The sequence below is a fragment of the Cricetulus griseus genome, chromosome 5 (genome assembly GCF_003668045.3).
Source record: "Cricetulus griseus strain 17A/GY chromosome 5, alternate assembly CriGri-PICRH-1.0, whole genome shotgun sequence".
Classification (NCBI taxonomy): domain Eukaryota; kingdom Metazoa; phylum Chordata; class Mammalia; order Rodentia; family Cricetidae; genus Cricetulus; species Cricetulus griseus.
In genome coordinates this window covers 190,237,539-190,254,115 of record NC_048598.1, presented here as the reverse complement: position 1 = coordinate 190,254,115, position 16,577 = coordinate 190,237,539, and the positions used below count along the sequence as shown (strand labels likewise).

The 16,577-nt window shown below is 49.1% G+C and overlaps 1 protein-coding gene across 2 annotated transcripts in view; it reads right to left on the bottom strand.

Moving 5' to 3' along the window:
* Positions 1-1,781: 1,781 nt before the first annotated feature.
* Positions 1,782-16,577, bottom strand: part of Clmn (calmin) — an 85,948-nt gene continuing 71,152 nt past the window's right edge. The window contains exons 8-14 of one of the 2 annotated variants that reach the window (XM_027416468.2): positions 15,684-15,766; positions 10,705-12,348; positions 6,688-6,884; positions 4,441-4,501; positions 3,762-3,832; positions 3,258-3,350; positions 1,782-1,970 (exon numbers count right to left, since the gene is read on the bottom strand). In XM_027416468.2, coding sequence (XP_027272269.1) covers positions 1,799-1,970; positions 3,258-3,350; positions 3,762-3,832; positions 4,441-4,501; positions 6,688-6,884; positions 10,705-12,348; positions 15,684-15,766 — 2,321 coding nt within the window. In that variant the 3' untranslated portion in view covers positions 1,782-1,798. The remainder of the gene's footprint in view (positions 1,971-3,257; positions 3,351-3,761; positions 3,833-4,440; positions 4,502-6,687; positions 6,885-10,704; positions 12,349-15,683; positions 15,767-16,577) is intronic. The other variant, XM_027416466.2, reaches the window with a different exon arrangement.

Genomic DNA, 16,577 nt, shown 5'->3' with positions numbered 1-16,577 from the left:
ACAAGGTGACCAGCCACCTCGCGGCCCTGCTGCTATGACTCCCCCTTTATCACGGATAGTCACCCTGGAACTGTGATCCCCGATCTGCACCCATTCAGTGGTTTTTGTCTCAGCAACAAGAGAAGTAAGCAGTATACAAGCCTTCACATTCTAGAAGGAGCTAAGGATAAGCTTGAAGGTAAAATAAAAGGTCTAAAACTGATGACTTTGTTTAAGTGAGTACATTTTACTTAGTTTTTTCAGGACATTTGTTTACCTGGCTGGAAGTTTTCTACAAAAGAGGGATAGTTCTGGACTGGGGTCATATGGCCTTGAGGATCACAAGGCCTGGGAACTCTTCGCCAGTCTGTTTCTGCTGGGCTGTGTGACCTTAGACAGCCTGCTCTGGCTTTCTGAGTTCAGCTAAGCAAGATGTTCCCTGAGGTCCCTTCCTCACTAACAGTTTATGGGTTTTTTCTTTGTTAGTTTGTTTCTGTTTTTTCAAGACAGGTTTCCCTGCATAGCCCTGGCTGGCCTCAGACTCAGAGATCCATCTGCCTCTGCCTCCCAAGTGCTGGAATTAAAGGTGTGCGCCACCACTTCCTGGCTCAGTTTACTGTTTTATAAGGGCTGCCTAGTTTGTGGTTTTTGAGAGGGATGACGGAGAAGAGGAACCTAGAATCTTCCCAGACCTTTGCAGAACAGAGGGCAGAGGATGCTGGGGAGGGAGCTGAGGACAACAGGAGGGTGAGGAAAGAAGCCGTTCTCCTCCCAAGCTGCCTGGCCTGGTCTACAGCCTGGCACTTTCCAGAAATCCTTTTTAAGATCTCTGTTACAGTGGCCACAAAGGATTCTGGGGACAAGGTGTGCATCCTGAGCCCAGAATCCTGCAGAAACGCTTCCACCACTTGTGGGATCTTATACTGACCCAGCCACTTCCAGGACCCCGACTCTTCAAGCTGCCCCCCATAAGGACTTCAGATTCTGTACAGAAAATTCAGCAGGATGGGAGGGAGTCTCAGGGCTATCAGAGCCAGCCAGAGAACTTTTAATGCAAATCTAGACTAGCCCCTTTCTCCTCTTTCATCTGACGGAAAAATATTTGAAAAGTGCAGCTCTACCTCGATCCAATCAACACAAAAATGAATTAAAAACACAACCCTCCAAGAACACCAAGGCACAAGAATGTGCCGTGGCTCCCAACAAGGCTGGCAGAGCCCCCTCTTCTTTGGAGTCTGCCGATACCCAGTTGTAATTTCTGGGGAGCAGGCAGGTGTGTGCCGTTGAACACCCCAAGTGAACACAATGGGTCATCAGGCTAGGACAGGTTCATGGGAGCCACAGGTTCTCCACTCAAACACTCACATGTAGAGGAGAACAGGGAACCTTTCTTCCTAGTATGGACTCTGTTCGTTCTTGAAATCAGGCAGACCCTCCCCTGAGATAAAAGTAACTCAAGCTCCTCCAGGAGCTTAGTAACCTGCATGTCCACATGCTAAGACCCGGGTTTGGGGTACACATTAGTAAGGACTCGAATCTGATCAAACAAGGCACATACGAACGAGTCCTTTCCACAGACCCAGCCTCCAACCTGAGCTCGGAGCACACATCAGGGAGGTAAGTATGCTCTCGGGTCTTAGGGAATCAAGAGGAAAGGTGAACAAAGACTGAACCAGACAGCAACAGGAGGTGGGGCCTGCGCTCCCTCTGAGCTCTTCCATCTCAGCAGAAGTGGCTCGACCCTGAACAGACAGTAAGATGCAGGAGGCAGACTCCACCCTGGTCAGGGTCCTGTCTTTTTATTCTCCAGACACACATTTCAGAGCCGGCTGACATCAAGCTGAGGGAAGAGCAGCAGGCAGTAGACCAGGAGCCACAGGAAAAGGATGAAGTAGAACACGTCGGGCTGCTGGACGAACTGTGTCAGGGAATCGCTGGCTGGGCTCTGGCTCCCCAGGGGCACAGCTTCTCCAGAGGAGTTGGTGCCATTCCTGCAGAGGGAAAGAGTGGGGACAGGATGGTCACTGGTGGGGTCCCTAGTGGGGAGGACCACATTCCGAACCTCAACCCAACGCCCACCTGCTGATAAAGGTTCCCATGACACACCGGGAGGTTCTCATCTGTGTGTACACCCCAGGGAGGGGTCCATCTAAGCAGTACGAGCATGGAACACCCACACAGACCCCAGCTGTCTCCATGACCCTTAACAGAAGGAGCTGCCCAGGCTCATTTCACAGGTGGCCGCAGTGACAATCGTGGGGCAGCAGTTGTCACAGGCCACACAATTACTTGTGACATCTCCTGGGACACCTCAGAAGGAGGAGGTAGGTCTACCAGCTCTCAGCTATGTCTCAGTAAAGTAACTTTGACAGGTGATTTCAAAGCATCCACCAGAAACAAACAGAATCACCCCAAGTTTAGTCTTGAAAATATTACCTTCAGAAGAACTGCTAGCTTTGATTTGGGGTCAGAGTTACCTTTCTTTTATGTGGTGGGAGGCAGTGTTTAACATGCCATTTTGCTTTTGCCTGGCAGGTAATAAACCCTGCTAACAGGAGAGTATGGGTGGTGGTAAAAACCAAACCTCAGACCCAAGTATACCAAGGGGAAGGTAGGAGGGGTGGGTTTGGACTGATACACAGAAGTCCTAAATATGAGCTTCTTACGGGGCCATTTCCAGCCCTTGGATGGGGGCTATGAGAAACCCAAACCATCTCCCAACAAGTGATGGGTGGCCTGTGACATCTGCCATAGAGTGATTTATGTCTGCGTAACAGACATTGGACAGAATTTCTCTGGCTTAAAGTTGTCTGTAGGAAGAATATAAAAACCATATTTGTTGCTGGAGGCAGGAAACATGCCTGCATATGTCAAGTTCTTGTTTCTTTGAGAGCCCTACCTGATCAAGGCTAAAAGCATGCTCTCCCTAGCTGAATGCTTCCTTTGGTGGAAAACTGAAATTAGCATTTCTATTTTAGGCAGAGTGGGAAGCCAGACATCTTGCTTGTATTTGTTTTTAGGAGCTGAAAGAGTGGAGATCTAAGACCCCTGTTCCCAGGGCATTGGGCAGAGACTACCAACCCGTCATCTAAATCCTTCCAAGCCCATGCAAACCCACAGGGGTGGGCAATATGGTAAAGTACATCTGTGACTTTAAGAGGGGTAGGGCTGCATCACAACTAGAGAGATTCTGTTCCCGCCCCTTGGGTTCTAGGTAGACTGGTTTACGGAAGGTTACTCAAGAGCAATCTAGTTCTCCACCAGTAACGAATACTTTCATAGACAGCCTGGCATGTTTGAATTCCCGCTTCATGTCTGCTCTGATGCCGTAAAACTGTAAAATCAGCTCAGTGAGCTTCTGAGAATTGTACCTGCAGTGGGACAGAAGGGACACAGGGTCAGATGCTAGAGGACGGGACCGTACACCTCTACCTCTGGCCACTGAACTATCAAACACAGCCGCAGACTCAGAGCCGGACCCTCTTCTCACTCACTCATTCTGAGCCCTGCCGGCACTGCCCCTCTGCCGGTACCCAAGAACATCTAACTTTTCCCTCATCAATTTACACCAATTTCATTTGAAAGAGCCATTTCCTGGTATTTTCCCAGATTATTAAAAACATGGTAAATAAACCATAGTTAAAAAAAAATAACGGCCCCCATGAGGTAGTACACACACACACACACACACACACACACACACACACACATTTAAATAGACGTACTTTTATTTAGCACATATATATTTAAATGCCACAAACTTAGGGAATGAAGTCACCAACCTGTTTAACACTCTGTTTCTCCTCTCATCCAGATCGGCTGCGTTCCTCAATTGAACATAGCTAAAATGGTCCTACAGTGAAATTTATAAACAAAACCCCGCAACCCAATTAGTAAAGATGAAATCTCTGAAACAGAAAACAAGGTGATTTTAAGCTTACAAAGCCGACCATGCCACGCTTTTCTCGATACTGCAGACATCTAGTTTCAAAAATCAAATCGCTAAACAAGAGATACCGCCCTGCCTCCCCACCCCCTTTGCCTCCCTGCCCGAGGGTAACTGGGGAGAGGCCCGCCCACTACCTAGACAGATTCTCAGGTCTCAGCCCTTGCAGATGTCACAAGGCTCTTCTAGTGACCGGGCACCCTTAGTTTGTGATCTTTCTAGGTATGGGTGCCGGGTTGGGGAAGTGTCTTGGGTTCATTTTTTGTTTTGTTTTTTTTTATGACAAAGAGGCCTTTGGGCTTTGAAATCAATGCTTTATTCACACCCCTTCTTGCCCCATCTGGATATCCAACTGGACTGTGCTTAACAAGGTTTCAAGTGTGTCTGTCTTCTATCCCAGTGTAAGGTTGGTGCAGGTCAGTAATCCCAAAGCTCAGGGCTGGGAGAGGGAGGAGGATGGACCGAAAGGTACTGATTAGCAGGGGCCAGAGGGAAGAAGAAATTCACATACTAACCAATTCCAAAGACCTATTAGCATGTCGCCGAATGTAAATGCTGGAGTCACTGTGGCTATTCCTGAAAAGCAAAGATATGTTGTGAATGGGCATTGCCCGGGGCACAAGTCACACAGTCACCCAGGTTACCCCATCCTGGGGCCTTCCAGAGTTGGGTTCAGCACAGCCATAGCTTCAGAACCAGAGACCGTTTGTATCTATCAATTCATGCTATTGAAACACACAGCCAGGTGTGGCCACAGACATCTGACCCTCATCTATAGAAAAATTGCAAACCAGGATTTTTGATAGAAAGCAGACCACACATTTCTAGTTCTAGGATCCAGGACAGAACTGAGGTCTTTATATACAAGCATCCTGCAGTCCCCTGCAGGTTAAGGGCAGGGCTGGGCCCAAGGCCTGGAGGCTGGACATTCTCTCTGGGGTTCCTTGCTATGTGGCTACATTCTACCAATCTAGCCCTAGGGGATACCACCATTTTGTCTTTCATAACTAAGGAGACTGATTTTTATGGCCACATCTTTGAGGCTGATGTGGAATGCCCTTCAGTCTTTTGAGCAGAGCTGACACCCTTGAAGTGGAGGCAGAAGACTCCTGGGCCATCACCTGTGGCTCCTGGCTGAGAGTTGTCAATGCTAAGTTGGGAACTGGCATCCCTCTTCTGCAGAATGGCCCACTCCACCTGCTTCAGGATGCCATGGGTCCCGGCTTGCTGCCTGGCAGAACTAGGTATCTGGTGGGTGCTACGTACCCAAAATAGTGTCATCTCAGTTTCCTTTAAGCAAGCTCACTACATGGCTTCCAGGAGCCTGGCACTGGGCCTAACTGAATATTCTCACAAAATCCCTGTAAGGCAACCTTGGTATCTTTCAATCTAGGTGGTGCTACGTACTCCTCGTTGCTACCACAGCACAGGCATGAAGTAAAATGCAACCTCAGAGTCAAAAGGGAACCCTGGGGCCTAGATCTCAGCAGTGTCCCTAGTGACCGGATCCTCCATGGTGCAATGCTGGGGGCTGTGGAACCCCTTCCTGCCCTTATGTGTGGGTAATACTTCCTAATTAAAAAGCACATTCCTGGGGGGAAGGGATGATCTCTCTGCTTCGCTGCAGCAAGCTTTCTCTCATGTCTTTTCACGTTACAGTCTACCAATGTGAGCCTGATAGTGAGTGTGAACCCAGGCCTTCACTCTCCCAGAAACCAGGTGTCTTCTGACCTCCAGAAGACAGGGGAAGCACAGCCATGCATGTACTCACCTACCAAAGAACTGAGTGCCCACTGCAAGCCAGGGCTGTGCTAAAGCGAACTCCAAGCCTTGTTTTTGCCTGGGCTACAGAGTGAGTTCAAAACCAGCCTAGGCAACTTCCTCAAAATAAAAAGCCAAAAGAGGGATGGGGAAGTAGTTCTGTGGTAGCCTAGCTCGCTCGCCTAGCATGCATGAGGCAATAAAGTGCTGCCAAAAATTTTAAAGGAAAGCAACAGATGTTATGATACAAGAACATATCAAAAATAATCTGTGGGAAACCCAAGACACCTGCTTGGAGGAGGTATAATGGAGTTGCTCCCCAGAGGCTGAGCTGGAGTGATCCAGAGAGCGGAGTTGAAGGCAAAGCGACAGCCCTCCAGTTTGAAGGAGCCTAAAGCAAAATATGAACCCAACCAACGGTACAAAGACAGGGCCAGAGGTGTGCAGTATAAGCATGAATAATCAGTGGGCCCTGTGGGTTCCTAGGCCTCTTTTTAGCTCAGTGGAAAATGATGTAGGGAGTCCAGCTGAGTTGTGACTAGAAAAGCATTTATAGCAGCGAGGCATCCAGAGAACAGCCCTGTAACCACGAGCCAGGTGCCAACCTCCTGGAAGTTCTGTTTACCCCGAGGCCAGCAGGTGGAGGCCCCAGGACTCCCTAACACAAACGAGCTCACCTCAGTGCTGCCTGCTTACAATGAGGCTGCAGAGCTCCCTGTGCTAACTAGGTCTACCAATTCTTTAGCATCCTTAACCACAATGTGCCTGAGTGGGATGGGAAGCAGGAACTGGGAGGTAACTGCTATCTGTTCTGTGACCAGACTCTGTGTAGGGTGTGGCCAATCAGACCTCACACCTTGTCTGTTCTCCTCACGTCATCTCCAAGGCTTGGGCTTTGCTTGCACCCTCCCCTGATGCACTGTCTATCCAAAATGCTCACTCACCCCTAGAGAGTAAGCCCCTGGCTCAGTTTCGAAAGTCAGAAGATCTTAGTGACATACCTGGAAGGGATCTTGTGTTCACAGGGGTTTTCTTCCAGGTCATCTGAGGATCGGACAGTCCCAGGGGCTATAAATAATGAGTTTTCTACTTGGTCCACATGTTTCCTTTTTTCTTTCTTTTTACTGCTAGTTGAGGCTCCCATTGACTTTTCTTGTAATGGCTTTGTGGGGAGTTCCGGGTTTAGGGGTTCTTGGGGCTAGAATACAAAATAGCCGAAATACAGGTCAAATTCCCTACTTGAAAGAGATGACATCGTTACCTAGACTGGACTCCAATCCAGCCAGGGTCCCTTCCAATTCTGTTCCAATGTGGATGGCCTAGGAGAGAAGCCTGCCCCAATTCCTGATCCTTGTGCAGAAGTCAAGGGCTGTTAATTGATGGAGAGAAGGCAGCAAGTTTTAGAGTCAGGGAGCTCAGTGATGTGAAATCCTGCCCGAGTCAGCTATTTGACCTTAAGCTACATGATGGTTCCTCTTTGAGCCTCACTTTCCCAGCTGTCCAATGGGTACAATCACCATCACCCTCTTCCCTCTGCAGCACATTCCTTGGAAGGACATCACCCCTTACAGCAGACAATGGCACTTGAGCCAGGTGGCCGAGTGCAGAGGTGTGCTATGGGCCTGGAGAGGGACACGCACAAGCAAACGCAGAGTCTGTGCGAGGACACTGACATTGTGCCTTTGGTGGAAGGGACAACAGGGCCACATCTAGTACTTACTATCTAGCCACTGTCATCATACCGAGCACCTGATACCCATCAGCCACGCCCCCAGAGAAACCTAGAAGTTCGGGAACAGCAGGGAGAACCGGCTCAACAGGGGCCAGGTAAGGGATGTGGAGGCCAGGCCAGCTACCCTGAACAAAGCTCCAGGTAGAAACTGGAAGTGCTCTTAGCCACAGGAGACCAGTGTCCTTCACAGTTGAGCAGAGACCTTTCCTAGAGGGGAAACGATAAGAGGATTTTATTTATGTTTATTTTTGTAATGATCAGAACAAGAAAAACTTGCCATTCCCCAGTCTTTGGCTTGCTCAGGTAGTCTTTCCTTTTCTTTTTGAAAGGAGGACCAGGCATCACACCTTGTCTGGTAGGAGACAGACTCAGGGCTCTCCACCCCCATGGGCTCTGCACACCCCTAAGGTGGAGTAGGGGCTGCAACTGGGAACCAAATGCAAAGTGGGGTGGGAAGCAGCAAGCAAGCAAGGTCAGGGGTCAGAGCCACAATGTAAGCTGTGTCAACACCGCTCCTTCTGGATGCAGGGAGGCTGTGCTCAGAGCTGGGGAAGGAACCCTGATCAGCACTCCCTAACCGATCCCCTCTGCTCACTTATTGGTGAGGAAGACTCGGGGCAGGATGAGATTCTCAGTCTTCTGAATGACCATAATTCCAACCGAGGGCTGCCCCGACCATCCCTAACCACCCCAACTGTCCATCTAACACTCTGTACATAGTAGGTGCTCGAGCTGATTTCAGCAACTACTGGCAGAAAGCCTATAAAAATGAAGGGCCAGGCACTGGGGATGTGGCTCTGTTGGTGGAGAGCTTTCCTAGCATGAAAGAAGCCCTGGGTTCTACCCCGAGCACTACCTAAGCCTGGCACAGTGGGATTGAGAGGTGAAAACAGGAGGATGGGAGTTCAAGGTCATTCTTGGCTACAGAGTGAGCTTGAGGCTAGCCTGGGGTACATAAGAGCCTGTCACAACCAAGCAGACAGACAGACAAGAATGAAGGTCCAGACTTGCAATCCCATAGGCTGCTTGCCCAAGGCCAAGGTCAGGATGCAACTGTGCTCGCATCCACCTACTCAACTCTTCACTTTGTAGCTTTTTGTCCCCTAGCTATCTGGAGAAACATTTCCCTTGCCCTTCATATCACCAGCTTAGACATCAGATCTGATCTCACTGAAGGCCATATCCACCCCTGCTGGCTTCTGTCAGTTTCTCACAGGAGACACTGCAGGGCAGCACCAGCAGCCCACATCCCATGCGAAGCAGTGTGTGGATGGAGTGGCTCTCAGCACCAGGGGAAGGAGGCAGCTGTGTCTGGCACCTCTGGAACCACCAGCCCTCTTCTCCATCTGCCTTACAACTGTTGAGCACATTGCTCCCTGCCCTGTCCCAAGTAGCCATCTGTGGCTGAGGACTGACAATTCTCTCCATTGTCCCCAATTGGCAAACTGAACCACAGCAAGCTCTGATGATGGTAGTGTGCCATCTCTGAGGGCTCCCCAGACTGCCTGCAGCCCTCCAGAGTGTAAGGCTTGTTTAGCACCCCCAGTACCACTCATGAGCCCACCCACGTCTCCCCATTTGTCTTCCTGTCTCATTCTCAAAGCAATATGCACTTGACCCCTGTATTTGGCAGGCCTTGCCAGGCACCACTCTGGTCTCTAGGGTCCAAGGATGAATACTCAGCTGCCTACTTACTCTTGGGATGGGGGAAAACCCATGGAAATGGGAAAGAACTGCTAGAGTGTGGTTGGCACCAGCTAAGGCAGCAAGATCTCTGGTAGGGCAGGAGTCGGAAGGAGGTGACTTGGTACAGAGCTCTGAAGGGTAAATGACCACTTGCTAAATGTCGGGTGGGGAAAGACCACCCAGGGCATGGTTACCTGGGAACCAGGAGAAGCTGGCTTCTCTGGAAGGAAGGCAGGGACGGGTGGACAGTCAGGTGGGAGAGAAAAGAGGTCAAAGGTCATGCGGAGGAAGTAGGAGTAGTGGGGAGATGAGATGACACGTGGGGTCTAGGGTCACCCCTCTGTGGGCAGCTCAGGACCTAACTGGGAGGAATGAGAGGTGAAACACTGAGGAAGAAAGAGATGGAGCTGATCTGGAATAAGCTGGCTCCGTTCCTAGCCTGACTCTGGCACTCAGGGAATGTCTCCCACGGAGTGGCTCTCCCACACCCTCCAGCCTCTCCGGGTCTGAGGAATTTCCCTCTGCAGAACCTCTTGCAGGGTCCCCTCCACATCGGATGCCATGTTCTCTGTGTCAACAGCGCAAAGTACTGTGACACACTGCCTTCTCCCTCACTGTGCTGTGACACTGGTCATGATGCTCCTTCCAAAGGGCTGAGCCAGTGCTTCTCAACCTTGCTAACACTGTGACCCCTTAATACAGTTCCTCCTGTTGTGGTGAACCCCGACCATACAACTATTTTATTGCTACTTCATACCTGTGATTTTGCTATTGTTATGAATTGTAGTGTAAATATATGATCCGCAGGATATCTGACAGACAACCCTGTGAAAGGGTCCTTTGGCTCTTAAAGGGGTCCCGACCTACAGGCTGAGAACCCCCGCTGAGCTGGCAGGCTAGTGAGCTGCTGGAGCTGAGTACCGGCTCCCTCCTCTCACCTGTCCCTGCAACCCTGCAGGGCTTGCACACACACACAGACACACACACAGACACACACAGACACACACACACACACACACACACACACACACACACACACACACTCCAAGATTCCCAGGGCTCCCTGGGGCCTCAGGCCATGGCTCTGTGCACCTGTCCCCTCTTGTACCCTCCTTGAGTCACTAGCTGGATAGAGTAGGAATTCAAGAGGCTGACAAGTGTCCACTCAGCTGCTGAGCTTAGAACGAGTGTTCCCCCTTCCTGTCTACACAATCCATAGCAAGTCACAGAGACCAAGAACAGGGCCTGACACTGCCAAGGCTTCTAAGAATCGTGCTGGAAACCAACGTGAGTTTGCCCTGCTCCCTGGGTGGCCATAGGAGATGACCTGATAGTTCACTTTCAAATGATCACCTGCTACACTGCTGGGCCCTCACACACAATCTCAGTCACCCTCTAGAAGCCCTCTGAGTAGGGTGTGGACTGGAATAAGAACAGCAGGGTGCCTGGGTGCAAACTTTTAGGAGTGGTTCCCATTTGGGTATGTGTCAACCCAGTACTTGGCGGAGCCTCCCGGAAGGACATTAAATTCTATGCCTTATGGGTTCCCTAAGGGGAGGTTTACAGAGGGAGAAGCTCTGAGCTCCTAAACCTCAAGTACCTGCTGGCTCTCCACAGGGCCATTCTCTTTGGTTTCCCTCTGTTGGTGGTTCTCGTGGGAGGATGGGGAACCAGGTCCTGAGGCTGTTGTGGGCCCCTCAGAATTCCCATCAACATGGGACTCCTGGTCACCGACGCTGGGCTGGCCGTTGTCGACGGGCAAGGAGAAACTGCAGCTGCTTTGGGAGCTGTGGGCCTCCTCCTCCTCCTCCCTGGAGTCCTGCAGAAAGCCTTCTTCTACCTCCTCGAGTTCTATGTCTTCGCCTTTCAAATCCTCCCCACCTTCCGCATAAGCCTCCAGCACGGCGGCCAGGGGCACCTCGTAGTGTGGGTAATAGAACAGATCGTGGGGGATGACGGAGATCTTTGAGAGTGGTGGAGAAGGCTTGAAGTCCAGCCCTTCCTCGCTGTGACTCCTGAGGGTTTCCAGGCTGACGCTGGTACTCGGGGGGTTGGATGGCATTTCTCCGCTGACTCCAGAGAGGCCTTCTGCTTCTCCTTCCTCGCTGCGGTGCCGGGTGGACTTCCTCTTGGCCTTTTCATATACTTCGGGTTTCTTATCTGCTGGTGTTTCTTCCGGGGGCAAAGGATGCTCTGGATCTTCTTGTTCGGGGCCCTTGGGAGGAGGCTCGTGGCTGTCAGGCTCCTCTTGGGATTCAGGTGCCTCTGTCTCTGCGTGGGGAGACTTTGACTTCCTTTTCCCCAGTTTCTCAGCATAATTCTCAAAACCCTCTTCCTCCCCAGGTGTCTTCTCATGGGTTGATGTATCCTCACCACAAGCCTGGCTGGTGGAGGCAAAATCTGCGAGGTCCCTGTTGAACTTGGAAGCCTTCAGTGGGATGCCTTCAAAATAGTCATCTTTATCCATAGGCTCAACAGTCAGCAGTGGAACCTTGAGCTCAGTGGAGGTGGCCAGGATAGTATGAACTCCAGGGGATGGCGGAGAAGGGCCTTTCTCACCGTGGCTAGCCAGACTCTCTACAGTGCCATTACAGAATGAGGGGTCCTGTGGAGGCTGACCATGATAGGGCATGCCATCCACGCCAACAATGTCTCCAGGGCCTTTCTCTGAGGCAGTTGGCCTGGCTTCCTGTTCTGTCTTCTTTTCCTTGGCAACCTCAACCAATGAGACAGGGACATCCTGCTTTGACAGCTCCTTTGCCACTTTTGGGCTCCCCTCAAAGCGGAAGTCTGAGCTGTAGAAAGGGTCTTTGCTACACGAGGCGTCCCTGTGCAAGTCAGCCTCAAAGTGGACGGATTTTTTAATTGGCAAAGAGTTGGACCTCCGGCCATCCTTTCTGGTTGATAAGATGGAGGATTCTGGAGCTGGCTCGTTGGTGGGTCCAGTTCTCCCTGGGCTCCCCTGGAGGACTTGGTCAATGATCTGGTGCATGATCTCAGTGGCGCTATCCGACAGCTTGTGGCTGGGCACAGTACCCAGACAGAAGCCCTTCTCATTCTCAGGCTCATCACAGACAAAGACTTTGGCAGGTGGCGGGTGGCTGGTTTCATGATTGACAGTGTAGGCCCGCTCCCCATTCTCACTGAGGAGGAGGACTCGGCTCTCCTGTTCAGAAGGGCTTTCTTTGATTCGGACAAAGGTGGACTCGATGGGGGCTTCTCTGTCTAGATTCACAAACTCTTCCTGCTGGGAAACATGAGACAACATGAAATTATAGGTTCCACCTTCAAGTACAACTTTATGTGTATTTTGTTTGCCTATATGTCAACCGTGTGTGTGCCAGCTGCCTACAAAGGCAGAAGAGGGTGACAGGCCCCACTCTGGAACTGGCTGTAGATGGTTGGGTGCCAATGGGGGCACTGGGAACTGAACTTGGGTCCTTTGTAAGAGCAGCAAGTGCTTTTAACTGCTGAGCCATCTCCCCAGCCCCAAACCTCTCTTCTTTATACATTATCTAGCATCCGGTATCTTGTTGTAGCAATAAAAGACAGATCAACATAGAAAAAGAAAGCCATCTACCTCAGTTGCTAGTCTTATTTTGTATACTGTCCCTGCCATGAAAGAAAACAAAATTGGAAATGAGGAAGCAGGAGAATGAAGCCTATAAACAAGGGAAGCAACAATCACCAAAAGTAGACCCACCTATTACTCAGAGTTAGAATTACCTAAGGAAGACTGTAGAATAACCAATCTACACGGCAAAAAATACAAAAGACATCCTTATAGGAAATGATCACAGATGCCTGAACCTGAAGAGAGATAGAAAGCTCTCTCAGAGGGTAAGGCACTTGCCAGGTAAGCCTGAGGTCCTCAGTCCCATCTGCTCCCACAAACTGTCCCTGATCTCCATATGCTCACCCTACATGCACACACTCCTGGCCCTCCCCTACAATGTATACAACAACAAAAATAATGGCAACAAAATATAGTTTCCTTTAAAAGCCTACTCCTACTGACGACTTAAAGCAAAAAACAAACAAACAAACAAACAAAAAACCACAACAATATTAAAGACTAAGAAAGCAAAATCAATTACACAAAAGAATGTATCGCACACACCCCAGTATGAAACAGGCTGTTCTGCATGAACCAAAACCCTTGCTCCAGCCGTCATGTCCTTCTCAACCTCTCTACTCCCAGTCCTAGAGAAGCCACACCTAGGTTTGCTGAATCTTGACCGTGACCTTGAATCATACCATGTACCATCAACTTTTAATTCAGTGGTTCTCAACCTGTGGGTCACAACCCCTTTTGGAAAACCTCTGTCTCCAAAAAATATCTATGTTACTATGATTCATAACAATAGCAAAATTACAGCTACGGAGTAGCAACAAAAATAACTGTATGGCCTCGTGTCCACTGTGACATGAGGAACTGTGTTGAAGGGTCGCAGCATTAGGAAGGTTCATGACCACTGTTTCCGCTGTTTTTAGATTCTGCCTCTGGATTAGGAGCTCAGGCCTAGTGAAACCCTGCTACCTACTATCTCCAAAATGGAATCCTACAGCAATTATTGCCACCACCTCTTGCTCAATGTTCATTCTGAGCCACAAGCAAAACCGGGTTCATCACACAGGTGGGTACTTTTCACACAAGCCTGAAGTGTGGGTGATGCTTTCCACTTTAGGGGGAAATATAGTGCAGATGTCAGCGAGGCCAAGGAACCAGCTTGGGGTCACAGGGCTTCAAGCAGCAACCCAGAAACTCCTTTTTAAAAAATACCGTGGGGCTAGAAGGAGTAGAAACCACATACTTGGGTCAGGCACTAATCTAGCACACAGCTCAGAGGGTTCCTGGGAGTCACTGCCATATAAAATAAGGCTCCAGTCTCAGTGGTATTTTTAAGAGAGCCAAGAACATGAACTTTGAAAACACAGAGCTCTGGAGTCAGCCACAGTCCTATGTTAGATGGACGTGTGACCCTGGAGAGACCTTAAAGTCTCTTTGGGCAGTGACATTCTCATCTGCAATAAGAGGACAATGGTGGTGAACCACACAGGATTGTAGGAATGACAGCTGCAGACACCGTCTCTAGCTACAAGAGGGTCCCTGTCCCCTAACATTCTTTATTTCTGCATGTATTTTTTTCTACAAATCACTTAAATCTGCTAGGAATTGGGATGCATCTACTGACGTGTTAATGTTGTATCATGTTAGGCACCTCATCTGTCCAGCTGAATTTTGTCCTGGTTTTTTTTTTTTTTTTAATTAAGTTTCGCATAACCGGAGATCAAACCCAGGTTTTGTGAGTACTAGTCAATGCTGTAGCACTGAGCTATGACCAGGTCCAGTCCAGTTTCTTCCCGAGTTCCCTGAGCTGGTACTAGATATTCAGTAAGTGGAAGACGGCGTCTATCTGTGGTGATATATCATTTATGATTCATTAGAGCTTGCTTGAGGGTATAGAAAGCAAAGCTAGCCACAAGCCATAGAGGCCAGACAATGGCCTTTAATCCCAGCAGCCATACTAGCTAGACATAGAGCCAGGCAGTGGAGGCACACACCTTTAATCCCAGGACTCAAGAGACAAGCAGATGGATCTCTGTGATATCAAGGCCACACTGAGCTACACGAAATCGATCCAGTCCTAAAGAGAAAGAGCTCACACAAAGGTGATCTCAGCATTTGGGATCACAGGGCTTTAATCCCAGGATTTGAGAAGTATAAAAGGAAAGGAAGCAGCCTGAGGTTTGGTCTCTACCAGGATTACAGTCTGAGGATTCGTGGAGCTAGCCAGGTCGCCCCTTCAGGCTAAGGTAGAAGTAAGAGCTAGTGGCTGGCTGTCCGCTTTGCTTCTCTGATCTTCAGCTTGAACCCCAATATCTGCCTCTGTTTTTTTTATTATTATTTTCATCATGCTATATCCACTAAAGGCTGTGGTTGTTATTCTTATTGTTACAACTGTCTCAGGGTTATATAAACACGTGTGTGTTCCGTGAAACCATGACAACTTCCATCCATACCCTAACCCTATCTTCAAGTGTAATCTGGGATTCTAAAAAGTAAATGGGGTGGTCAGAGAATGGTGGCATATAATTGTATTTGCAGAGTGAGGAGCCTGAGGCAGGAGAATTGCTGCATGCTCAAGGTCAGCTGAGGCTATAACATGAGATCCTGCCTCAAAAGTGCACCCCTCCCCACAAAAAACGCACCCTTCCCACAAACATACTCCATAAGCGTGCTCTTGAATGGTCATTATCTGTTACGGTTTTGAGTACTGGTAAAGCTGGGCATCTAAAGAGTGAAGTCTGGATGACAAGGGAATGTCTTCTGTCACCTTGATCAAGTTTGGAATGGAAAGAGGTATGTGTGAGATGTGATTGGCTTTCAGTCCCACCAAAGAACTTGATGCATGTCACAGGCAGTTTAGAAACTAAAATAAGAAAAGGCAAGGAACTTAAGGTCACTTTGTTGCCATCAACCACATAGAATGACTCAGCCCAAGACCCAGCTGTGTCCCCTGGGGACCCAGTGAAAATGGGTAGTTTGTGAATTAAAGGTAAGGGAAAGGAACATACGGGCTCCAACTCCGGAAAGCGTTCTAGAAACTGGGCCACATAAGTCACAATGGACTGTTCATCCGGCATGTCAACCATGATGTCTGTTGAGAGAGACACAGCATTAGCAAAGACACATGCTTTCTCCATAGGACCACAGGGCGTTGGTGAGGAAGGGACACCCACATCAGCGAAGGGTTTTCCTTTTCCCCTTGAAGAAATTTTGGCTCAAAAGGGGGGCAATGTCTTTGGTGAAAGTCCCCCAGCTGGTTGAAAGACAGAAGAACTGGGTGGAGAACCCTGGGAAACTACACTCAGGATTTTGCCCCTCTTTCCTTGAGTTGTGGTCCCCTTCAATGTGAGCAGTCAGCTCATTGCTGCTTCCATGAATAAGTACATCTGGTGAACTTGATATCCCGCTGCAGGGGGCCCCAAAATAAACACCCCGTGTGGAGAGCAATGTGACAGAACAGAGTTATACACCTTCGAAAGGAGTTTCATTCCCCAACTGTCATTCTGCAGGTGGGAACTGGTCCTTGAGGGACAGTCAAAGGCAGGCTGGGTAAGAAAGATATTTATGGCCACGCTGTATTAAAATTGATCCTTCCTTCTTCCCTTTCCTTCCTCCTTTTTTCTTTCTCTCTCCCTCCTTTCTTCCATCTACAGAAATGGGGATCTAAGTCATGGCCTCACACTTGCCACTGAGCTATGCCTTCAACTCCCAGAGGGATAATTTCTCAAGTAACCTCAATGACTCAAGTATGGAAGAGCTAGGTAAATTTAGTATGCCTACAGGTGGACTACTATGCAGCCAATATAAATATGTAACCAGGATATTATAGAAATATACTAGCTAGACATTGATATTACATATGATGAATGGTAAGAGACAAAATTATACATATTCCAAATGAT